This window comes from Urocampus carinirostris, chromosome 13 (genome assembly GCF_059441175.1).
Source record: "Urocampus carinirostris isolate Australia breed hairy pipefish chromosome 13, RoL_Ucar_1.0, whole genome shotgun sequence".
Classification (NCBI taxonomy): domain Eukaryota; kingdom Metazoa; phylum Chordata; class Actinopteri; order Syngnathiformes; family Syngnathidae; genus Urocampus; species Urocampus carinirostris.
Window position 1 is genome coordinate 26,639,116 of NC_142361.1, and position 25,649 is coordinate 26,664,764.

The window sequence follows — 25,649 nt, forward strand, 5'->3', positions numbered from 1 at the left end:
GTTAAGATGAACGCAGCTATCCACACATTCCATCCTCCTTTGAAAATGACAAAGTAATAAGTATTCTCTTTTGACATGCATAGCTGCCCTTGTTTGTGTTTGAATATTATTACCTAAAGCCAGAGGTGGCTAGTAACGGAGTACATTTGCTCCGTTACATTTACTTGAGTAAGTTTGGGGAAATGTTGTACTTCTAGGAGTATTTTCAAATCCCTATACTTTTACTTTTACTTGAGTAAATTTGTGGAGAAAAAAAACAGTACTTTTACTCCGCTACTTTAAGCAAGATTGAAGTTGTTACTTCATTACATCCAGTATCAATCCCATCCGTCTCGTCCTTTCTGATATCTGACTCCAGTCTCCAGTATCTGGTTTCGATCCTGTCTGCCCCGTCTGTCCTGTATCTGCTCGTGTATCTGGTAACGATTCTGTCGGTCCCGTCCTGTCAGGTATCAACACCGTCGGTCCTGTATCTACTCATGCATCTGGTATCGATCTTGTCGGCCTCTGGCTTCCTGTTTTTCCACGCCGGACTTCTCTCTTCTTCCGCTCAGCGATCGCAGAATCACTGGCGTTTGTGTTAACGTGCACGACTGCCCCATTCCCGTAAAATAAAGCTTGTGTGAAAACGTTACGCATCTGGGTCCTCCTCCTGTTCTGGTTCTGACAAAATCTGGTTATTTCATGTTTATAAATAAGTGAGTAACATTGATCCAGAAAAATCTGGTCATTTCCTTTTCATCAGTAAGTGATAGTTGGATCGATCCAAAAAACTTTGATTCTTAATTAAAAGTTGAATCATTTCAGAAAAATGGTTTATTTAATTTAAAACTATTATTGGGAGTTAATTTGCCCCCTCAAACCTGAGTTATTTTGTTTGCATCAATAATTAAGAGTAAGAGCGATCCAGAAAATCTCATTATTTTATTTTTAGCCGTAAGTGAGAGATAGACCGATCAAGAAAGTCTGGTTATTTTCTTCACAACGACAATTGTAAAAACTGTTTGCTTGTAAAAGTGAAGTCAGTTTATTCTTTGCCATCACACAGTGTTTATTTTTCAAATGTTTGATCTCAGTTCAAATGAGACATCTAAACGACAGCTCGCATTGAAAAGAAAACAAAAACATAAATCCGTTCTTTCACAGTTCAAGGCACAACATCATTTGACAGTAATTGTAAATGCCCTGCGAAATTCCCATCAACCATTTTACAATGTATGCTTCTCAAAGTCCCTTCAGTATTTGAAATTTTCTTAGCGGTCAAGGTGGATAAAAGGCGCTGTCAAAACCTTCCGAAGGTACACAGCTCTCGGGAATGTCGGATTCTCGCTGCACTCCTCTGCTGGAAGCTTGCGGAAAGAGCTCAACATCTTCGTCGGATGTGGATGGGTGAGTGAGGATGATCCGTGGGATCTGTCAAAGGAATTGACAGGTGTCGGCTTTAGCATGGAAATGAATTCCGGTGAAGTGTTTCTCTCAAAGACGCCAGAGGTTAGACAGAATCGGGGAAAAAAACGTACAATATAAGTGGATCCATTGTGTAATTTCCTTTTTTTTTCGCCGGGAGAAGACGATTCTAATTTTCAGCATAGAAGAAGAAACTAGTTAGGTGCAGAAGAATACAATGGATGGCGTAGAGGAAGACAAAGGTCGTGTTTGCTACAGAAGACTGTTTTTTCAAGCGAAATCTCATTTTGACATAAAAGGAGAATCTAGTTTAATCTTGGGAGAAGACTATAGTGTATTTGAAGAGTAGAAGAAGATAAAGCTTGTGTTTATGCATAGGGGAAGACTAGTTTTTCATGAGTAATCTCAGTTTGACATAGAAGAAGGATCTAGTTTTGGGACAGAAGAAAACTACAAGGTATGGGAACTAGAAGATTATGAAAATGCTCGTTCTTTGGCATAGAAGAACGTTGATTTTAAGCATAGAAGAAGAATGCAGTGGTCTTTTGGGGCCAAACAAGAAGACAAAGGTAGTAAATCTCATTTTCACATAGAAGAATAATGTAGTTTAAACTCAGGAGAAGAGAGCGTTACACCAGATTTGGGCAGGAGAAGGTTATCAAAATGCTAGTTTTAAATCATATGATAACTCTAATTTTAAGCCTAAAAGAAGACGACTGGTCATTTTTTAGATAAATTTTATTTTAACATCGAAGAAGAATGTAGTAGATTCTTTATAAAAAAATGATAGTTTTTAGGCATAGAAACACAATTTTTAAGCATAGAATAAGACAATGGTGGGTTTTGGCATGAAAGGAGACTCACATTTTCCAAGTGAAATCTTATGACAAAGGAGAAGAATTCAGTCTCAGCTAAAAAAAAAACGCTATAGTAGATTTGGGGAGCAGAGGATTATCAAAATGTTAGTTTTAAGCACAAAAAAACACGATAATTTTAAGCATAGAAGAAAAAAACAACGGTACTTTTAGGGCCTAGAAGAAGTTAGTGGTCGTGCATTGAATACTGGTAGGAAAATACATGTTTTTAGAGAAAAATCTCATTTTGACATAGAAAAATCAAATTTCAGTGTAGAAGACTATTGTAGATGCAAGTAGAAGACGATAAAAATAACAGTTTTAAGGCGTAGAAAAACACTCATTTTAAGCGTGGATGAAGAAAGACAATGAAAGTTGAGGCATATAAGAAGACAAAGGTTGTGTTTGTTTGGAATATATGTACTCTCCATAAAAGATTTGCAGTGCTTAGCGATCAGTGTTGCGACCTCGTAGCTCGCCTTTGAAGCATTATCATTTAACTCTAGTGTAAAAGCGCTGCTGTGTCGTTTCTGTTGCCCCACCTTTTCACAGCCTTTGTTTCAAGTAAGCCTTTTGTAGTCAGTATGTTTCGTCCGGCATTCCTTCTTGATATTATATTATTTTCAAACCGTAACAATCGCTTGGTAATTTAGGAAGACGCAGTTGTTTCGGATTTCGGTGAAAAAATTCTTAAATTTCCAGTTGTCCTGGAAGCAGCAGCCCTCATAGTCACTTTTCCTTTTTTGAATTTACAGTCGCCATGTCGGAAATGGGGTGGGCTAAGACTTTAACAGAAAGCCAAAGCCAAAGGCAAGGTGGCCAAAGGGCTACCTGCATGCTCTGGTGATTTTTTTTGTACAAATGTATCTTATTCTGCGGTCAACATTACTGGTGGACCACACATTGTTCATTTTATGCCAGAGACGGCGACTATTAAAAATTTGATCACGGGCCGTAACTGGCCCCCGAGCCGGACTTTGGACATGCTGTCAAAGACTCTATGCGATCGGGGAAGGCTAATTTTAAAGATAGAAGAAGCTTATTCTAATGTATAGAAAGTCAAAAAACATATCTCCTAAAAACAGTTTATTGTCCAACTTCTCTTATCAGCCTCTTACATGAAAATTGACAGCTCTTCAATTTGAGGGGACATCTAATGGAAAAATTGCTTTTTAATTGCTTGCATTGCTCAGCAGTGACTGGCCACCAACCAAGTGTGAAATTGCAAATTATCCTAGACAGCTGCTTATGTCAAAAGTGTAGAACCATGTACTGTTTGAAGCATATTTTCTGCACTATAAGGCTCAACGGATTGCAAGGCGCACCACCAAATAATGGTCTTCTGTCATATATTTTCCATACATAAGGCGCACCGGACTATAAGCGTCTACAGGAGGAACGTCGACAAAACAGTCAGATACTGTAGGTCAGTCAAACTTTACTAACCCCTTTAAAGTTCGGGCCGTCAGATTGTTGAGAAGCAATTATGTGCTCAGACACGTACAGACATGGTGTCATGCCGCATATCATTGGAAAGCTTAAACTTTTGGGATTCAAGATTTGCTGACATTTCAAAACATCCTCATCACAGAAACATCACAATAAGTCTGAAACAAGATACCATAAAAATATAAAGCTGGGGTCGCTAACCAAAGACATCTTCTAGCAGCCGTTACATTCGATAATAATACGCGAGCATGGTCCTCTTATATCCGTGATGGAAGTGAATCCAACCGTGTAAAATATTGAAGTACTCCGAAACACGCAATAATACCGACAGATAAAAAAAAAAAAAATCAGGGGAAAATCTGCATCCGTTGCTAGCTGTATGTTTGATATTTGGTTGAAAAAAATGACATCTTACTTTCATTGTGTTTTTGTCTGACAGCAAATCATTTCTTTTGATCAAGGCATTCATCTCCAACTGAGACCGCTGTGCATCAATCTGGAAATCGGTCTGGCGTAAGGAAAACGGCAATAGGAAGAAAAAGAAGAAATAGTAATGAGTTTGAGATAATAATTATTTATGGGCATTTTTTTTCCCTCCTCTACCCACAATGCCGTTGCCATTGTAGACCGCCACATCCGTTTTCTGGTGCGGAGATTCTTCCTTTCGACATTCGGCGAGGTCGCACGGGCGTTGGAAGGCTTCGGCCGTCGTCCGCCGTCTCACGTTGCATCCTTCACGCAAGACTTTCAATTGAATGCAGCTTCCGGCGTTCCTCAGGGCACGGACAGCCTCGAGGTGGGTCGCTCCCTGCATGCTGAGGTTGTTCACCTGGAGGGTGGCATTCATTTTTTAAAGAAGGGAGTCTTGTGTTCTCAGACATGACTCTCTGTCACGTAGTAGCATATTTCTCTTAATTCCACTACGCTCACGGTTCACGGATCCCTTAACCCCAGTGTTGGGCACGTTACTTTAAAAAAGTAATTATTGATAGTTACTCACTACTTTTTCCAAAAAGTAAATGAGTTACGAATTGAGTTACTCTATAGTACAGTGTTCATTTTACCTCTGAAAAGTAATGGGTCCCGGGGACTCGCATGCTCAAAAATCTATGGATCCCAACAGAGATCTAAGGGTTCCCAAAATTTAGTGTTATCGAGGTTGAAATCGTAAATCGGTGACAAATATATTAAAAATATCTATATTTTCGTTCAGTTTTAATCATCAAATTATTAATACATTTTCTGCATCAAATTATTGTTGGTAATATACCGATTAAAGGGATAACCACAAACCTGTCTTTTTTTTTATTTTCTCCTTTTATACTTCCTTTTTTTCTTAACTTCTTTGTACAAGATAATAATTCGTAATGTAATGCATCAAAGCAAGTGAGCCGTTTGAGAGTCGGCTCTCTTGAATGAGTTGAGCCGAAAAAGACGGTTCTCTAAAAAGAGACGGACTTTTCACCACACAACTCGAGATCGTCGTGCAGACGAAAACTCGAACCGCGAGACCAAAACAACATCTGCCGGATCTGCCTGACGAAAAGTTTGGAGTGCGTTGTTTAAAAAAAAATGTAATCGGGTAATAATGACAATTTTGTGTCAAAAAAGTTGCGTCCCGTACTTACGGGTTTCGAATAACGGTACATACGAGAATTTTTGGGGGGATGTCGAAAAATATCCAGCTGGACATTGCTGTAAGTTAGATTTTGTATTGTGCACCCTTTTCCACAGGAAAATACAGTAGTTCTTCTTTCCACCACTACAGACGTGTGGCATTGTGAGAGCTCACCCCGGATCCACTGGCTTCCTCCTTCTGCCACAGTCCGAGTTTGTTTGTAAGCATACTATACTGTATCTCCAGCGCGTTAAGAACTTTGACAGTTTTATTTTTTAATATAACGCTCATCCATTAAATATGTTTGGTGTAAAGTGTAAAGAGCAGTTTCATTTGAAATGAAAGAAGAATTGGGAAGCTTGATCAGGTTGAAATCGTTGGATTGCTTTTTTAAGACCTTTTCTAAGGAGAAGGAAGTAGCCTAACTCTTGAAGCCCATCTTCCAAAAGTAATTTAAGCTTCACTTTATTCGTCTTTATAGTGTGTATTATCTTAATGAATGTATATTTTTCAGTACACAACAATACAGGTTACTCATACAAGTCTTAAACATACTTATATAAACTTATACAAAGTATTCGACTCAATTGAATAGAGAACCGACAGGTAGTTGTGTCATAGAACCCTGCAATACGTCATCAGCAACAAATTTATCCTACACTTGAACTACAACAAAAAGAAACAATATCATAAAATAAGAATCAGCTATAGACAATATAAAGTAAGTTTAATTATTTAAATCTAACTGGACTGGTCCGTTGTAGAGATGGGAACTCTGACTTTTATTTTTTAGAGAACTGGCTTTTTCTGCTTGGCTCACTAAAAAGAGCCGGCTCTTTCTTATTCCAAATGGCTCTTTGGGTTGTTATGGTTGTTTAACCCTTATATTACAATGTATTATGTCACATAATAACCCAATAGGGTTATTATGAGCAACAAAAAGGGTTGAGCAACAAAAACGCTTAAACGTTAACACTGGAAAACACAGGTAACGTAAATTACAATAGAATGAGTGGAGAGGTGTTGTGATAGGATAGTGGGATGTTTGGAAACGTTCTAAGGGATGGGCAGGGCACCTGTATGATGCGGCAGGGGTAAACCAGTGAAAGCTGTCGGGCCCTGCCGTTGAACAGACGAGTGTTTTGTGTCACCCTGACCCGAGTGACACGGACGCTTTCTTGTGTCCCATTTCATCTGGAGGGACGAAAACAGCACCAACTTGGGTGCCGAGGCGCTTAACTTGTTTGGCGTTTGGGCATTTGGGTTGGCCATGGTCCCCAAAAATTTCTTATGTGTTTTTGCTACTTTTTCCCCTTTTTTTATTTTCTTTGTTTTTGTATGTGTCTGTCTTGCTGGCGGTCACCCCTTTCGAGGTATATGATAGGGTAGATAGATAGATACATCTACAAAGAAAAAGATAAAATATAAAACAATTTCCACCTTTTTTATACCCAACAAATTCAAAGTCAACAGCACAGAATCCCTGGAAAAAAAGCATTTTGATTTTTGACCAATCACAAGAGAAATAAAGCTAATCGGGAATCGGCTTTCAACTGGTGGTTAACCAGCTTCCACTTCAAAGAATTGGCACATAAAGACGTTTCGTTCACGAATGACACAGCCCGGGGTGCTTAAACTACTGGACTGTCTCAGAAAATTAGAATATTGTGATAAGGTTCTTTATTTTCTGTAATGCAATTAAAAAAACAAAAATGTCATACATTCTGGATTCATTACACATCAACTGAACTATTTCAAGCCTTTTATTATTTGAATATTGCTGATTTTGGCTTACAGCTGAAAAAAACTCAAAAATCCTATCTCAAAATATTAGAATACTTCCTCAGACCAAGTAAAAAAAATAATTTTATAACAGCAAAACTAAATCAAACATTTGAAAATGTCCATTGATGCACTCAGTACTTGGTTGGGAATCCTTTTGCACGGATTACTGCATCAATCCGGCGTGGCATGGAGGCAATCAGCCTGTGGCATTGCTGAGGTGTTATTGATGCCCAGGATGCTTCGATAGCGGCCTTCAGCCCATTTGCATTTGTAGGTCTGGTGTCTTTCATCTTCTTCTTAACTATACCCCACAAATTCTCGATGGGGTTCAGGTCAGGGGAATTAGCAGGCCAATCAAGGACAGTGATGCCATGGTCAGTGCACCAGTTACTGGTGGTTTTGGCACTGTGGGCAGGTGCCAGATCATGCTGGAAAATGAAATCCTCATCTCCATAGAGCTTTTCAGCAGATGGAAGCATGTAGTGCTCTAAAATCTCTTGGTACACAGTTGCATTTACTCTGGACTTGATGAAACACAGTGAACCAACACCAGCAGCTGACATGGCTCCCCAAACCATTGCTGACTGTGGGAACTTCACACTGGATTTCAAGCAACTTGGATTTTGCTCCTCTCCAGCCTTTCTCCAGACTCTGGCGCCTTGACTTCCAAATGAAATGCAAAACTTGCTTTCGTCTGAAAAGAGGACTTTGGACCACTCTGCAACTGTCCAGTGCTTCTTCTCCATAGCCCAAGTCAGACGCTTCTTCCGTTGTCTTGAGTTCAGAAGTGGCTTGACCATGGGAATACGGCTATTGTAGCCCATTTCCCGGACACGTCTGTGAACTGTGGCTTTTGATACCTGGACTCCAGCTTCAGCCCACTGTCTTTGAAGCTCCCCCAAATTCTGGAAGCGGCTCTTCTTCACAATTTTGTTAAGGCTGCGGTCATCTCTCTTGGCTGTGCAGCGTTTCCGGCCACATTTTTCCCTTCCAACAGACTTTTTGTGGATATGCTTTGAAACTGCACTCTGTGAACAGCCTGCTCTTTGAGAAATTTCTTTTTGTGTCTTACCCTCCTGATGGAGGGTATCAATGATGGTCCTCTGGACAGCAGTCAGATCAGCAGTCTTCCCCATACTTGTGATTTAGTTTACTGAACGAAGCTGAGTGTTTTTAAGGCTCAGGAAACCCTCGCAAGGTGTTTCGAGTTAATTAGATGATTCAGGTGATTAGTTGAATAGCCTACTTGTATACTTTTTCATGATATTCTAATATTTTGAGATAGGATTTTTGAGTTTTCTTAAGCTGTAAGCCAAATTCAGCAATATTAAAATAATAAAAGGCTTGAAATAGTTCAGTTGACGTGTAATGAATCCAGAATGTATGACATTTTTGTTTTTTTAATTGCATTACAGAAAATAAAGAACTTTATCACAATATTCTAATTTTCTGAGACAGTCCAGTACATGGTCGTCGATATTTTGAATGGGGACATGATCCAAAAAGACGTAAAGGTAAATATACTCGGAGCAGAGCGGAAGACCGCTTCATTCAAAGTAACCCACCGTTTTTGACGTTACTGAAAAAACAACGTCGTTAGGTAACGGTGTTATTTATAACGGCGTTATTCCCAACACTGCTTAACCCTCAGGGTGGTCCAGGCCCCACTTCATGTGGTGTGTCCTGGGAAAGTACAGCCTCGCAGAACCCTCTCCATGATGTCTTTGTGGATAGGGGTTTGCTCCCCCTACAGTACTGTTTCCATAGTTACCAGTAACAGCAGAACCAGCAACAGGAGACGCCTCCTTATCTGACTAAGATACAGCACCTTGATCTTCTGGTCACCAATACGTACATGGACACGAATATTGAATTCATTTTAATTATGATTTTGTCGTTGTTTTGTGAAGTTTCTAATGGAAACTCTTTTCTCAAATGGAGTTCCTTGTACCCCTAGAGTGCATAAAGGCACTTTAGAGGTATTTATGTTTTTGATGAAAATTAAAAAACTATCATATAGATTGAGAAAAATAAATCATAATGACTTCAGAAAGGTATATTTTCTTAAAATAAAATGTTCCATAGAGCAGCACGGCGGCGCAGTGGTTAGCGTGTGTGCGGCACAGTTCTAAGGTCTTGGGAACCTCCTGTGTGGGTTCAAATCCAGCTACCGGACTTCCTGTGCGGAGTTTTGTATGTTCTCCCCGTACTCCGGTTTCCTCCCACATTCCAAAAACATGCATTTCAGGTGGATTGTCTGTCCCTGTGTGCCCTGTGATGAGCCGGCAACCAGTTCAGGGTGTCCCCTGCCCACTGCCCGATGATTGCTGGGATGGGCTCCAGCACCCCCACGACCCTGCTGAGGATAAGCGGTGCAGCTAATGAGATGAGATGAAAATGTTCCATAAAACCTAAAGTCTACTTACACCAGAGTGGTTTTGCCAACCTGTACAATGGTTTTAAAAATAGTGTTTATGTTAATATTATTGTTTTATCCTTTGTGTGTGTGTGGGGGGGGGGGGGCGTGTGTTTGTGTGCGTGCGTGTGTTTGCGTTTTTAGGTATGGTTTTAATTTATTGTTTACTTAGTTAACAATTTTACTAAATAACATGTTGGCCTGGAGATGGATGGGTACAACCATGCTGTACTTGCCCATGACATACCACAGGAAATGGTTCCCCTACGACCCTAGTGGTTAAGGGATCCAATCAACCAGCCAACCAACCAACCAACCTACCAACCAACCAACCAACCAACCAACCAACCAACCAATCAACCAACCAACCAACCAACCTACCAACCAACCAACCAACCAACCAACCAACCAACCAACCAACCAAACAACCAACCAACCAACCAATCAACCTACCAACCTACCAACCTACCAACCAACCAACCAACCAACCAGCATCTTTATTGTGCTTGCAATTTTAGTCTTGATTTTTTTAACGGTTTATCATCTATTTATTTCGATTTATTTTTATTCTTTGGTAACTTAGTTTATGGTAGCTTATTAACACATACGTTTTTTTAATTGTGTTTAAATGGTTATTTTACAGTTTTTTATCTATTTATTTCTATTTTTTTTTCATTTTGGTTAGTGAGTTTATACTATTAATAAATACGTTTTGTATTTACATTTTTAGTTGATTATTTCAAAGTTTTTATTCATTGATTATTGTTTTGCTTTTTGGATAGTTAATATACGCTATTAATAAATACGTGTTTTAGGTGTTTGAGTTTTTTAGCTACGATTATTTGACAGTTTTGATTAATTGATTTTATTTTTGGTGAATTAGTTTGTGCTAACCATGATTACGTTTTCTTAATTGCGCTTGTATTGTTCAGTTTTTATTCAACAGTTTTAATTCATTGATTTCTAATTAGTTTTGTCTTTGTCTTTTTGATTTTGATTGTGTTTGCGTTTTTCTTAGTCATTATTATTTGACAGATTTTTTTCAATTAGTTGATTCATGTTATCATATTATAATGTTTAAATTGGTTTTGCGTTTTTTAGTTATGATTATTTGACAGTTTTGATGTTTTTTTTAATTCCTTTTTTAATTTTGATTGATTAATTTCCGTTATTAATAAATACGTTTTGTTTTTTGTTTTTTTAATTTGTTGTTCAATAGTTGCTTAATTATTTAGTTGGTTAGTTGGTTAGTTAGTTAGTTTTTGTGGAAGTTTTTGGCTGAAAAAAATCTCTCAAGTTACTTGAGAAAAAATGAAAACCACTGTCTGCAGCAGGCTCATCGCGCTTTTTTTCTGAACGTTAGTGCCCCCTGTTTTGTAGAGATGAAACTATATGAGCACGTGGCCACAAAATATAAGAATATTATTAAACGATCTATTAAAAGGATCAAATATCCATCCATCCTGGAATCGAGTCCTGGACCTCCGCACCGTGGGGATGGGTGCTATCCAGCCATCCACCGTGACACCCAGGATCAATCACAAAGCAGAAAAAATACTACTATTAATAGCTTACCTTCAGTAATCTGTCTCCAACATGGAGTCCTGCCTTTTCCGAGGGCCCCCCTTTGGTGACTCTGGAAATAAAAATACCCTGAAAGGAAATAAGCAAACTTGACTGACAGCAGAGATCAATCTTGTCCAGTGCTCTCACAGAAACTGATTTGTTCCCGGTAAATATATGAGTCACCACTATGCTCCTTGTTAAATACTTTTGAATTCTGGGTAATGTTGAAATTAGAATTAATTTTAAAACGATGCAGGAAATTAAAAGGATTCGGTTATTTACCAACCTCGTCGCGGTCTTTGTACGGCAAAGATCCTTTCCCACCGGCTATGCTTATACCCAGGCCGTCCCTCTGGCCAGATACTTTGATCTGTAACTAAACAAATGAGAGAAAGAATAGTGATGGAAAAATCCTCTTTTGGGAAAAAAGGGACAATGTGTAATATTTAACCACCAGAGGTCACTGTAACTGCATCCAAAATCGGAGCCCAAAAAGCACAAGGAAGAATACAAACTATTGGGACTCAAACTGACTAAACATAATTCTTCTCATTTTTTTTTTGTAAAGAAAAAAAGAAGCGGGGAAAAAGTGAAAACACAAAAGCGGTACACGAGAAAGAAAATAAGAAAGGGAAAAGGAAAAAACAGTAGGAGAAAGATTTTCAAAAGCTAAAAACAAAAGAAGAACAGAAAAAACAGGCAAAATAAAAAAGATGAAATATTTAGAAAAAAGAAAAGAAGAACATTATAATAAAAATAGAATTGAAAAATAGGATAATAGAAAATGATAACAAGAAAACATGTGAAGTAGAGAAAAAAGCAATAGAGGAGAAAAAAGAAAAATGTTAGAAAAAGGAAAAGGGGTAAACATGGGAAAAAGAAAAGAAGAAAGAAAGGAAAAAAAACAGGGAAGAGAACAGAACAGGAAAGAAAAACAGGGCAAAGTAGAGGAAAAAGTAAAACAAAAGAAAAGGGGAAACAAAGAAGAAAAATAAATAAGAAATAAATAAGAAAAAGAAAAAAGAGTTGTTGTTTTTTTAAAGGGTTTTGTAAGTTACCTTAGTAGCAAGATGGAGGACAATCATGTCAGCTCCCTCTTGGAGAACTCACGTTATGCGAAATAAATACAAATTTCTCCACTTACAATTGATTTAAAAAATGCATGTTTATATGATAGTTCATGTATTTTTGCTTATTAATCCAAGTTTTTTTATTGAATAAACTGGGAGCCGCTAAATCAGGGGTGTTATTTATTTCAACAGTTAGTAAAATCATCTTTACATCTGAACCAATTCACGACAAACTTCGCAAACATAAACAAACTCCAGTGTGAGCTTTAAAAAATATGCCTGCCTCAACTGTCATACTGCTTTAAAATGAATACAAGTTGAAAAAAAAGGAATACAACATCAGATCACACTACTAGGCTGCACAATGATATCTCATCTCATCAGCCGTACCGCTTATCCTCATTAGGGTCGCGGGGGGGCTGGAGCCCATCCCAGCCATCTCCGGGCAGAGGGCAGGGGACACCCTGAACTGGTTGCCAGCCAATCGCAGGGCACACAGGGACAGACAATGCATTCGCTCATTCACACCTAGGGACAATTTGGACCGGCCAATTCACCTGAAATGCATGTTTATGGAACGTGGGAGGAAACCGGAGTGCCCGGAGGAAACCCACGCAAGCACGGGGAGAACATACAAACTCCGCACAGGAAGTCTGGAGCTGGATTTGAACCCACGACAGGTGGCCGTGCTGCCCACAATGATATCATTAACAAGAAACCTGACTGGACATCAGCCCTTTTAAAACTTTACTGCCCTCTAGCGGCAAGAAAGTGTTTTTTGTTTGTATTTATTTTTTACAAAAAAAAACATAACTTGATACAAGCGAGCTTCAGACTTTTTTCTTGACATACCTATAAGCGGACCGTATGTCTGACATGCATGCGTTAAATAATACACACTGTCCCTTTAAGCAAAGGTCCAAGTTACCCCCAATGGCACTTGTGAGGCCGTCGATTCACATGGCAAAACAGGCTTGAGATGCCTGCTGACGGAGGGGAGCTTTGAGCCACGGGTTCGGTCTCCATGGTGACGGCATCCGGCATGCAGAGGTTGAGTCGGTTGAAATTTCCGTCCGTCTTGAGTGCCACTTCTCTGGTGGCGGAATCGACGTGGGAAGCTATCACTCCACGTCAGCCGGCCTTTGGCATCCTGCTGATAAGAAATGAAAAGGAAGCCGATTGCAATTGCATTAGAGGGGTGACAGAAAAGCTCTGAAAGATATCAAAAGTGTCAGAGTGCGATAATCGAAAAAATAGGTTTGCAAATACAGTAGCCCCCCAGGATAGGGCGTTCCCACCAAGGGCATAGGTTTGGTCTTGGCATTGGTGGGGATATAGTGCATTTTTGTGATCGCTTGGCAAGTAGAAGCTTTAAAATGAGTTTTAATTTGAATCTTCAGCCAGCCCCCACCGCTGCATCCAACAGCTAACTCAACCGTACCATCTCAAGTACAGTCAACACCAAAGGTAAACAAAATGTTATATTTCCTTTCATTTCTCATGTGTCAATCTCACAGCCTACGACCACCGTATAACTCAATGTGGCCTTACAAAAAACAATGCCGGTGACTAAGATATCCGCAAAGTAAAGGCTCAGCGCCATTTCACGCCAGTACATCGGTATCAATGATTAGATTTGAGAAATAAATTATCCAAAGATTGTTTTATTTTGTTATATAATGATACCTTTATATACAACATTAATTCGTTTCTGCATCTTGCTCGTATTAAAAATTGCTTGTATCTCGAACAAATCATTCTAATACAAAATAATTAAAAACCGATTAATTCGTTCCCAGCCTCCCAAAAGCATCCAAGTTAACCCCAAATAGCTGTTAACACATCTTCCTGATCATTATCAACACAATCAAATAGTATTTGAACATAAAAAACATTTTTAAGATGATCATAAAATCACCTTACAGGCCTGATTTGTAGTGGGAATGTCTGGTAATTCTCACTTTTTTCGCCTCTCATTTCAGGCAACACTTGTTCGAAAGACATTCCGTATCTCGAATTTCTTTGAGCTCATATATTAACAAATGTAATATCACCAATCTAGGTTTATATTTGATTCTAATCTGTCATTTCAGTTACATGTGAAAAATATTACTAGATTAGCTTTCTTCCACCTCAGTAGTATTGAAAAGATCCGCCCGATGCTGTCTCAATCAGATGATGAGATAATAATTCACGCTTTTATTACTTCTCGGCTTGATAACTGTAATCTATTGCTTTCTGGTCTACTGATGTCTAACATCAAAAGTTTGCAGCTGGTTCCAAATGCGGCAGCGAGAATTTTGACTAAGACAAGAAAGTTTGACCATATCACTCCTATATTAGCGAACTTGCACTGGCTCCCAGTCCACTTAAGATGTGACTTTACAGTTCATTTATTAACATGCAAATGTTTGCATGGACTTGCCCCCTCTTATCTCTCTGATTTGATTTTCCCCTTATTTTCCTGCACGGAGCCTCCACTCGGAAAATGCTGGCCTACTTGTGACTCCAAGAGCCAAGAAGAAGTCTGCAGGCTCTAGAGAATTCTTCATCTGGGCCCGGGCTGTATAGATCCCTGCCTCCGGAGATAAGATCTGCAATCTCTGTGGAAGTTTTTAAATCGAGACTTAGGACCCACTTCTATTCATTAGCTTATGATTAATGCCCACCTCATACTTCTCTGGTGATACGCGGGAGAATGACGATTCGAGATGAGTCGGCGAACCAACGCCTGGACCTGAAGCATGTCAACATCTGCATCGACCAGCCGGCAGAGATGCTGCAACGTTGCTGTCATCGACTTTTTGGACAATTTTACAGGCTTGAGGTTTCGTTGCTGTCATGCACTTTCTGGACAAATTTCTACAAATTACCTTGGTTTTCTTTTTATTGATTTTCACTGTGTTTTGTGTTCTGTTACTCTATGCTAAATTAATTGCACTCTGTCCATCCTGCAGGGGGATTACCACCTGTGAAGCCCCTTCTCGAGGTTTCATATTTTCCTCGTGATGAGGTTTTCCTTGCCGGCATGTCGGTTTAAGATCGGGGGACGGTGTAATTGTAACCTGTGCAGTCCTTTGAGACATTTTGTGATTAAGGGCTGTACAATTAAATTTAACTTGACTTGACTTGAATCATGTCTGTATTTAATATATAGCGTGTTGTGTGTAGTGACATTTTTTCAATGAACCTGGATTGTATGTGTCTTGAATATTTAATACATTCAGAGTTACCTTACTAGAAAGAGTAGTGACATTTATTTTTACATATTTGTTTTAGTTTAATTTATAAATTACATCTTTCCATCATGGGCAGCACAGCAGCTGAGTGGTTAGCGCATCCACGGCACAGTTCTGAGGTCATGGGTATAAATCCAGCTACCGGCCTTCCTGTGTGGAGTTTGCATGTTCTCCCTGTGCTTGCATGGGTTTCCAGTTCCCCCCCACAGTCCTAAAACATGCATGTCAGGTTAATTGGCTGGCCCAAATTGTCCCAACGCAACCTGTTCAGGGTGTCCCCTGTCCACTGCCCAAAGATAGCTGGATAGCTCCAGCGCCCCCGCGACCCTACTGAGGATAAATGGTGCAGATAATGGGTAAATAGATCATTCCATTAGGTGGATGTGGCCCTTGGCAAAGATGAGTTTTACACCTCTGCTTAAATGTATACAGTATGTAAAATGTTGCCTAAATGTTTATTACAGATAAGTGGTACAATATAGTTTTTTGTCATTTTAACGTTTTTACCTGGGGTTCTGGGGGTTCAAAACGCTTCAACTAAACAAAGGCTTCGGTCCTCCGCTATATGAGAATTTAACTTTGGGATCCCCACCTCAGAACAGATTTGCTGTTGTATCCTGGGGGTCTACTGTACTTCTAAAACACACCTTAGCTGGTTTCTCCATCTTCTTTGAATGGTGTTCACACAAACCATCAGTGCCTGGTTGCACGCCCCTGTGCAGACACACTTTTGCTACCTTTCCGATGCCTGGAAGCGCCCAATTTTGGCAGCTGGTCTTGAGGGATGGACCCGTTTGATGGGTCCTATTCTCCTGGAGTGCATTGGAGGACACCACGTGCTGCTAAAATATGATAATTATGATGGAGATGAGATGCTTGATTTAGAATTTCTGGATGACTCTCGTGCTTATTTCGGAGGCAGTGATGAGCAGTCACTCAAGGACACTTTCTCCATCCTGATTGCCGGCGGCAAGTGTCAGATGCAGGTGACAGCCTAACTACATGGATGACAGACAATTGATTTGCTACCTGAATTGATGTCACCAGGGAGTTTGGGTCAAGGATGGGTATGCCTGTGTCTTGTCCTCTAAGGACTATGAGCATTATAGTGTTCTAACCTCCAAACCAAAGCATTAGGAACATGTGTTGCAAGCTGAGTATTTCTGGGTGGCCATGTAAAAATATGCAAAAAGATCATGACTTCCCGTCGATAAGGTGGGGAAATGTAAAGAGTGTATTTGTTTTATTTTTATCTATTTTTTAACAACGTATTCTCTATGTATGCTGACCTTTAGTACCCTCTAGCGGCGTAATGGGTACTATACAATTACAAAAGCAAACAAATCTAGGGAAAAAATATACTGTATTGCGTATGCATAGAAAAAAGTGAATTCGTTTTTTCATTTTTGTTGCCGCTAACATTATTGCCCTGTTTTACATTCCACCTTTTCTAATATACTGGGGTGAGTCTCTGTTTGGAGCAACATTTCATGTATGTTTCTCTTACCGTGATTTTTCTCTAAAATCTGCAAAATGTTGATAAAAAAGTACTGTTTTGAGTTTTTGCAATTATGTAACCCTAAATAAAATGGATTTCACATATTGTTTTGTATTTTGGATAGCTTGGTTACACATATGCTCAATTCTATTGTGTTGCAATGTAATCAACTTCCTCAAGAAGTGTAGGCCATAAAATTATAAAATCTTTTTTTTCTCTAATAATTTGATCAACTAAACCAAACTTGATTTCATTATGCATATAAATGTTATAAATTTACATTTTTATTTGCTATTTTGTTCAAATTCAACATGTCCCAGAAGTAATTTTCCACCTCGTTAGAATGTGCTCAATTCAAATAAAAATACTACAATTCTTTAAAAGCAATTTACAGGCAGCGATATCTATTGATTTTGGTGGGAGTTCAACTGTGGAAAAGGAGGTAAGCTTCAACTCTTACTCTCCTTACTTTTAATTTTATTGAAAGTGCTATACTTGAATGAGCAGGGTTGGGTAGGGTTACTTTAACTTGATTACTTTCAATTACTTTTGGATTACTCCAATACCAAATATGCTAATAAAAGACAAAATAAACTAAATATGAATAAAATTATGACTCACAACACGTGGTAAGGTTTCTCTCCTAGCTTTGATCTCCGGCAAAACTAACATAAAATGCGACAGAAACAAAATGAAAATAAATCCAAACAGCTTGCCAACATCACTTTTGCCGTTCCATGTATTCCGTTACTCCCCAAGCCTGCACAAAATTTAGTAATTTTATTCATATTTAGTTTATTTTGTCTTTTATTAGCATATTTGGTATTGGAGTAAGTAAGTTGACGAGGAATTAAAAAAATATATAACTTTTCCACATTTAACGTGTGGACAGCTGTATAAAGCAGGTATATATATTTGAATACAGAAGAATACTGCTAAACCTTCTTAGTTAATTCATGTAATTTATTTCATTGAACAATGCGAGTATAACCCCTACAGGGCAACTTTCATTTATTTAGTCATTCATTTACCAGCAACCTGTACCAAGGTCAAGGGGAACTGGTTCTCCTATTTATAGCCTGTTCTATGTATACAATTAAAATAGGATAATTATATAAAAGAAAAACATCCGTGCAGCTAAACTGAGCAGCAACTTTTACTCTTTCTGGTGACCCCTACCCCCCACTTTCCATCTCTGTTGTAGAATGCTGATGACAGAGTATGACATTAAAAGAGAAAAGCATGCTGTTGTTCTTGGGTTTTACAGGCAAGCAATATCTAGGTAAGGCATTAAACTTGGAGATTTCATGTAAATATCAGTGCTTCTACTTATATTCCCTAATCATGATGAACAACGTGAAATGCAAATGAAATTTAACACATGCTTTAAACACATATTAGTTAATCTCGGAGGAAAGGAATATTATTTGTATTACTCAAATACCAGCTCAGTAACCTAGATGGTAGTGTGCCCGCTTTGAGACTGGGAGGTCGCTGGTTTGCGCCTCGACCGAGACATACCTAATTGGTATAATGGCGGCGCCCTCTGGCTGCGGCTGCACCGACTCGCTACAACGGGTCAGGTGTATCGACATTTCGTTCTATGTACATTGTTACAAAGAATGACAATACAATGGAAATTATTATTATTATTATTATTATTATTATTATCACATTGCCAAAACATGCATTTTAGATGAATTTAGTGGTTTTAAGTGGAGTTATGTAGCGGCTCTGAAAAATATAGAGGCACCAAAAGGATCCGTACCAGATTTAGTTATGGAGCTCAAATACTTGATTAGTTAGTCATGTGGTGACGTCAATAAAACAGGACTAAACAGAAATCCTTATAAAATCTAGACACTGGAGAGAACAGGGCTTGATGAAAATCTTTAGAATTTTAGCAAAATGAATATGATAAAAACATAAGTGAGTTGTAAAAACGATACGTACACAAAGGTTTTATGATGAAAAGCATGCGAGTGTCGGTACATGCAGGCTGGACAAACGGAGCATTCCAAAAGCTTGAGCAAGCGAGCGATTAACAGGCAGACACAAAGTTGCTTTATTGATGTATTTTTAATTGTGTTCTCCTGATTTAGTATTCAAATAAAACACTCCCAAAGATATTAAAAATCAATTCAGCTTTGCCTGGTGAGTCAAAGTAACTAGAAACAAGATGCTTAGTGTTGCACTCAATTTATTGATCAGTGGTTAAAAGTCATTCAGATCTCAAGGATTAAAAAGGTCTTTAAGATCAGAAATTGTGCAGTTTGATCAGGAAATAATTAAAAACAAATATCTTAAAGAACCTGGTCCACAAATCAAAAAGCTATTAAATGTTCAAAGAAAAACATTTATGAGTATGTTGTAGTGGAATTTCCAAAACTGCATTTCCCAGAAATGCTGATGTTCCCTTGTGGTGTTAACGTCAGGCCTAGCGACCATCCACTTTTATTCTAAACTAGACACTAGAAAGAGCTGGAAAATAAACAGCTGTGTTTTGGCATCTATTTTAATAATCATTACAAAGCAGTAAATTATGTAGAGCTGAGGTTATGTGCAGTTGTTCGAACAGATTCTCAAAAAGGCTTCAAGGCCATCGTACTCAATGACATTTAAAATGGACCGAATAAGACATGCGTGAATGACATTTTGTGATTTCCTTTAGATTTTTGAAGAACAAAAAGAGTACCAAGTTCAAAAAGGGAAAAAAATACAAATTACATTTGCTATACATTTCTATTTACATCGGAGCTGCCATAAAATATAAAAGTATTCACATGAGACTATACAACAATCAGTAGATCCAAAACCTGCTTTTCTATATGCCCAGAATAGGAAAAAAATTACCCAGTGTTTAAAATAGATATAGAACACATACAGTATTTAAAATGCTTTGTTTGTATCATAGATTTAAAATAATAGTGCAACTACCTAGTGTTTTTTACTTTAAAAGAGGCATTTAAAAAAAATCATTTTCATAAGAACATTATTGCTGTGGAGGTGAATTAAAAACAGGAAGGCACAGCAGCCCTGAGGGAGAACGAAGCTTTACAGGCTTTCCAGGGTTCAATCACAGGACGGGAAGGCCACAGCAGGGTTTGTTGGGGTAAAGGAAGGTGGGGGGGACAGTTGCTGGATTGTGCGTGATGACATGGTGGGACACGGGAGGCAGAAACACAAATCCAAAAAGGTAAAAGTAAAGGTCACACAGAGGTGGTCACATTGTCTGCCGCATTATTGACCTCGTTCTTGTTGGAGTCCAGGCCTTTGGCGGCATTCAGATCGTTGCGGAGGTTCTCTGCTGCTTTCTTCATTGTTTTCAACTCGCCCGGGTGGGGAGTGGCACGGCGCATTAGTGTTCCCTGAAAGGAGGATGCAATCTTGTGTTAATGATGCATCTGAAACCTGTGGTCGACGTACTGTAAGTGGTACTGGGAAGGCCACAGAACCAGAAGAAGAGCCAGTATGCTAGAACCTTTCGCATCCTTGTATAGTGCACAACTGAATATTAACAAATGAGGTGTTGCCTTAGCTTTCAAACGCCTCTGCCTTCAAACAACTTAAACAATCACCAAAATTTCCTATAGACTTTCAGCCGACAACGTTCGGTTAGCCGATCACGTCAAGGCAAACATGCCTAACAGGTCTCCACTCTTTGAACTGATCTCACGATTCATGATGATCTAAAAAAGAACGTTGCGGGTACGAGCAGAGCGGGATATGTTCTTACTTTTACAATTTTTATGCTATACTAACAAAAGCGAATAAAAAACACAGCGCCGAGCATGACCTTACTCACCAACAATCCCCACCCATCCTACCAAATGTGTTCTGCACCGAACAGCTTTCTAAAACTAACATAAGAGCAGATGGGAGGGGTGGAAAAAAGCATAAGGGCTCATTGAACTCAGTGTTAAGACATACTTAAGAGAAAATATTTAACCGTAAACTTTAAGAGCACCTGAAAAGATGCACCCTATATACCGTAAAATTTGGACTATAGAGTGCACCTAGTACATTTGTAAAGGATAAAGCTTTTTGTACATACATAATCCGCACCTGACTAAACTGCAAAAATGGCTTTGTTACATCAAGGACAATCCATAAAATCCGAATGTGTAAAATATTTATTCCAAAACACACGATAATGCAGACAGATAAATAAAAATCGTATTACTTTAACCGTTGCTCATTTTTTTTTTAGCTTCTTATTTTTGCTATTTCAAACAAAGTTGAAGGACAACACACTGGAGAACTAATTTGCATTTCAACAGAAAGACATTGCTTTGTGTAAAAGGCCCACGTTACAACACCAAACACTCGAGTTTAAGGGTTTTACCTTTTCATCATCCTCCTCCTCGTCATCATCTAGGAAGTGAATGGCACTGATCCTGTTCATTGCTTTGTTGTCCCATGTGTCGTCCGTCATGTCATTCACCAAGCTTTCCAGGGCTCCAAAGCGGGCAAGATCAGAGCCTGTGGGCAACAACACAATTTCTAAACGGTGACGCTGATGAAGGGCGAGTGTGAAGAAAATTATTAGATTTTGTGCAAATTCAATCGATTAATGCGGCCATTCTTTATGAGAAGATGCTCTAACTCTCGAATCACTGTTTCAAATCCTGGCTTAGTCACAAGTGTACAGCAGTCTTCCCTGCTCCCCCACCCTCAGCTTTCCTCCTCAGTTCATTGGCCTGCTACCATCTTGTCTCAATCCGCATCCTTGTGACATTTAATTTATTAACAGAAACCAATCTCTTAAACTTCAATTAACACAGGGATGCAATAGAGCACATTTAACCTGTTGTATTTGACAGCAAAAGAGACCACATTGAGGCGTGTCTTTATACAGAGTTGGTGAGCTTTTGATGGAAGTAAGCCAGCCGCTGCTAAGCCTCTTTGGCTGTCCAATCTAAAGCATTTTGGCGTAACATCTCCAAGGAGGGCGTCATGGGACAACATAGGCCGTGATCTCTTACAGGCGTCCTGATCCCATACAATATGCTCAACAGGGAAGGATCAGAGTGTACAAACAAGTAGACATCTACGCCTGGATAAGATCACGGAAGAATGACAGAGGATGATGATCACCCAAATGACACTTGGGTGAAAAGCTTACAATATAGACAATTTATGTTTCCTAAACAATAATAATAACAAAACTGATGTGCCCAGAACAATTCACTTCTGTCTTGACAAAAACTTCCTGTTTGTGGTTTAATTATAGCTGTACCCAATAATGTCAATAACCGGGGGTCAGGATCATTTTTGACCCAAAGAGCCATTAAAGCAAAAATATTTGTTAACATTTTTTGACGGAGCCACACCATGTACTTTAAGAGAAATTTCAACAAAACCTCCAAACCTGCTCTCCGGACCGAAGCTAATTCTTAAGCACGTTTTATTTCACTGTGTGTCATTTGATAAATTGATCAAATCTATGAAGTAGTAACAATACCAGAGCCAGTGTCCCATATCAATATAACAACACACAATTTAAAAGGAACCGGAGCAAGTTTTTCAAGGTTCAAGGATGATTAATTGTCCAATATCATTATAGTCAATACATTTTTTTTATGTGTGACTCACCATTATCCAATTATTAAGTAAATATCTGCTGTAAAAATAGCCAAAAAACATAGTTGAGAAGCTGATTGTTACCTTTGTTTTCAGATTCAAACGGCTGTTGGGGCAGCAGCACACAAGTGAGGACCTTCTCGCCCGAATCTGGGTCCTCGTCAGTCTGAAAGGTGAGGAGGGGCTGTGACTGGTTTTCTGAAAGCCATAAAGCTTTCAGGCGTAGCGATGTCAGAGACATGGGTAAGTGTGCAAGCCTGGCAGGAACACACAGAACAATACCTTTAAAATGTTGTATTATTTCAAGTAAATAATGTGAGTTTCCCTACGGGACTGAATAAAGTATCTATTTGTCTTTGTCAACACAGAACCCATATAGAATGGGTGTGTAGAAATTATTAAGGCAAAACTTACCATTTTCCTGTTGATCTAAAAAATAAGTCAAATTTAACTGTCGGGATATCATGATTGGCAGATGGGTTATAAATTTGAAGTATTAGATCCAAGCATTTTAAATGGTAAGTAAAAAACAACATACTCAGGGAGGATTCACACACGCTAATGCTTGGCATTTTGCCCCAATTGCTTTTAAAATCAGCAATGCCATGATTTTCACAGTTTTTTTGAAAGATTACCTTCTATATATAATGTATATTCTATATATGTAATTGTATTAAGTGTTTGTGGGTGATCTGTTCAACAATAAAATCCTCATTTATGCATTGACAACAATCATAAGATGTATTCTGTCGGAGAAAACATGTGGGTCTCATTTGTGATTTATTATCGCAACTTGTAATGACTATTTAAGTACATAGTTGTAGCCAACGCTGTATTGCCGGCTTAAAAAACTCTACCAACTTCCTAACAGAAAACAGACCTATTTCCAGAAACGTCAAGCACATGAAGCTCTGTTGCTTGCGAAAGCTCTGATGGTATTCTGGTTAGTCGGTTCTCCCGCACACAAAAGACATTCAGGCCACAGCAGCCTCCAATCTAAAGAACAAAATCAACAGATTTTAATCAAAACTGCAGCATGAGAACATCTCATCTAAAAACTGACCACATGTAAATCTCGGGCTTGAGAATAATAGATCGAAAAGATTGCTTGTAATCCGACTGAGTCTGTTAGGGCCATTTGTACACGTTGTCCCAGAAATATCAGTGGTAATCTAGTTCACTTTAAAGTCGATGTAATCCAGCAGTGTGACCTAAAATTGAGTACAATTAGGCTTGGGCTTGATGAGCCATCTAAGATGACAAGTAATCTATTAATCTGCTAAAATTCTGTGCATGCTTTAAAAGGTTGAATTTATGTAAAATGCTTTAACCAGTAAATTAGTGTCAAAAGATAAGCGATTTTTTCAAAACTGTTCTGAAATAATTAATGCTCACTTGGATGTACTGTACAAATGGTCAAGTTGCACGCATCATTGCTGTGCACCGTTGTTACAATGCGAGCGTTGATGTCATGCAACGGCCTCTTTGAGAAAACAATGACAGTGCCAACATTGTAGAGGCCAAGGGTCCCATTATATTTTTCCAAGCTCCGCATCATTAAGACACAAGACCATTGTACAGTAGCTAGAGAAGCCCCTTATAGTTTTGCATTAAACCAGCCCCCACTTAAACACTGATAGAAAGGAACATTTCATAGAACTAAATATTCCACATGGTCTTGCAGTCAAAACTCACTATTTAAATTTACATCTAGACACATTTTACTATTTAATGTTACAGTTGATTGCATAGAACAACACTTAGATTCTGCTCTCAGCACTTTAGGATAAAGACAAACCTCTTTAGGCAATGACGTTAGCAGGTTTCGGTCACAGTTGAAGTTTGAAAGGTGCTTCAATTTTCCTATACTCCTTGGTAAAACCTGTAGAAACAGCAAATGATTCAACAGTTTATGGCCCAATCATGTCTGTTGGTGCATTTAACATTTTAAAATGACAGTTCCTTTTATAAATATGTGAATCCAATAGATTATTATCTAGAAATTTGTAGAAAAGTCTTCACCGCCATGCACCCTTTTGACTTTCACTCAGGAGTATTTGCAATGCTGTATGTAATTTTACAGGTCAAAGTACAGTGTTTTTATTACACTTGAATAAAAGAAAGTTCTAAACAAACCTGTATTTGATTCTCTGTAAGCACAAGTTCAGTTAAACTTTCACAGTTTCCAATGCTGTCTGGCAGGTACGAAAGTCTGTTCTGATCGGCTTTCAGAATAGACAGATTTCGTAGCTTTCCTTTGGGTGTTAAAAAAAGAAGTGTGTTAGACTCAGAATGTACGGCAGCATGAATTGCCATTAAAGATGCGTTACCAATGCTTTCTGGTAGAGCTTCAATAATATTCTGCGAAACAAGCAAGTCAGTGAGTGCTGACAGGCCTCCCAGTTCCATTGGAAGTCGTTCCAGTTTGTTTTCAGACACGTCTAAACACAATAAGCTCTTCATACTGCCCATCTCCTAAGGTTTCATTTTGGAAAAACATACACACTCATTTAAAATTAAAAGTGGCTCTTCGAGACAGCTGGTCATAGTATTAACTTGCCATACACAAATGTATTGGAGTGTAGCAGTTACAGTGGACCAGTCAAACACAATCCATATCAAATAGGCTCATGACCGGATTAATTTAACCCCATAAATAAATTAAATACAACAAATCACTTGTATGAATTTGTACACCTCCATTTTAAAACTAAAATACTTGTTAATTGTCTTGAAACGATAACTTAGGAATATTTTAGCGTTAAAGGAAATCACAATTCAAAGGAAATCATACTGACTTGCAAAACTTATCAAAAACCCACTGCAGGCACGCCAAAAATCAGACAACTGCTGCTGAGTGTGACAGTTTTGCAACTCAGATTAAAGCCACTTGAAAGGTCAGTGTTTGATTTTGTGTTTAAACATCTAAATGAAAAAGAATCATACGAGTTGCAAACAGGACATAAATTATATGATCTTACCGCAGGTATTTCGGCCAACTGGTTTCCATCTAGCCACAAATCCTTTAAACAGATGAGACAGCCTATTGTGTCTGGCTGTGTGGGGGGGAAAGAATGTCACAATGGAATGAGCGAGCAAAAAGAAAAATAGACAATACTATAAAATGCAACGGTGATATGTAATCATGTTATAAAATGTATTTG

At 38.6% G+C, this 25,649-nt stretch overlaps 1 protein-coding gene across 2 annotated transcripts in view; it reads right to left on the reverse strand.

Moving 5' to 3' along the window:
- Positions 1 to 1,134: 1,134 nt before the first annotated feature.
- lrrc1 (leucine rich repeat containing 1) overlaps positions 1,135 to 25,649 on the reverse strand; it is a 42,617-nt gene continuing 18,102 nt past the window's right edge. The window contains exons 7-21 of one of the 2 annotated variants that reach the window (XM_088351292.1): positions 25,467 to 25,541; positions 24,816 to 24,960; positions 24,622 to 24,740; positions 24,284 to 24,367; positions 23,366 to 23,481; positions 22,570 to 22,742; positions 21,248 to 21,384; positions 20,151 to 20,270; positions 16,052 to 16,243; positions 13,094 to 13,315; positions 11,382 to 11,471; positions 11,105 to 11,182; positions 4,318 to 4,539; positions 4,126 to 4,218; positions 1,135 to 1,413 (exon numbers count right to left, since the gene is read on the reverse strand). In XM_088351292.1, coding sequence (XP_088207418.1) covers positions 1,261 to 1,413; positions 4,126 to 4,218; positions 4,318 to 4,539; positions 11,105 to 11,182; positions 11,382 to 11,471; positions 13,094 to 13,315; positions 16,052 to 16,243; positions 20,151 to 20,270; positions 21,248 to 21,384; positions 22,570 to 22,742; positions 23,366 to 23,481; positions 24,284 to 24,367; positions 24,622 to 24,740; positions 24,816 to 24,960; positions 25,467 to 25,541 — 2,019 coding nt within the window. In that variant the 3' untranslated portion in view covers positions 1,135 to 1,260. Of the gene's footprint in view, positions 1,414 to 4,125; positions 4,219 to 4,317; positions 4,540 to 11,104; positions 11,183 to 11,381; positions 11,472 to 13,093; positions 13,316 to 16,051; positions 16,247 to 20,150; positions 20,271 to 21,247; positions 21,385 to 22,569; positions 22,743 to 23,365; positions 23,482 to 24,283; positions 24,368 to 24,621; positions 24,741 to 24,815; positions 24,961 to 25,466; positions 25,542 to 25,649 lie in introns of both variants that reach the window. The other variant, XM_088351291.1, reaches the window with a different exon arrangement.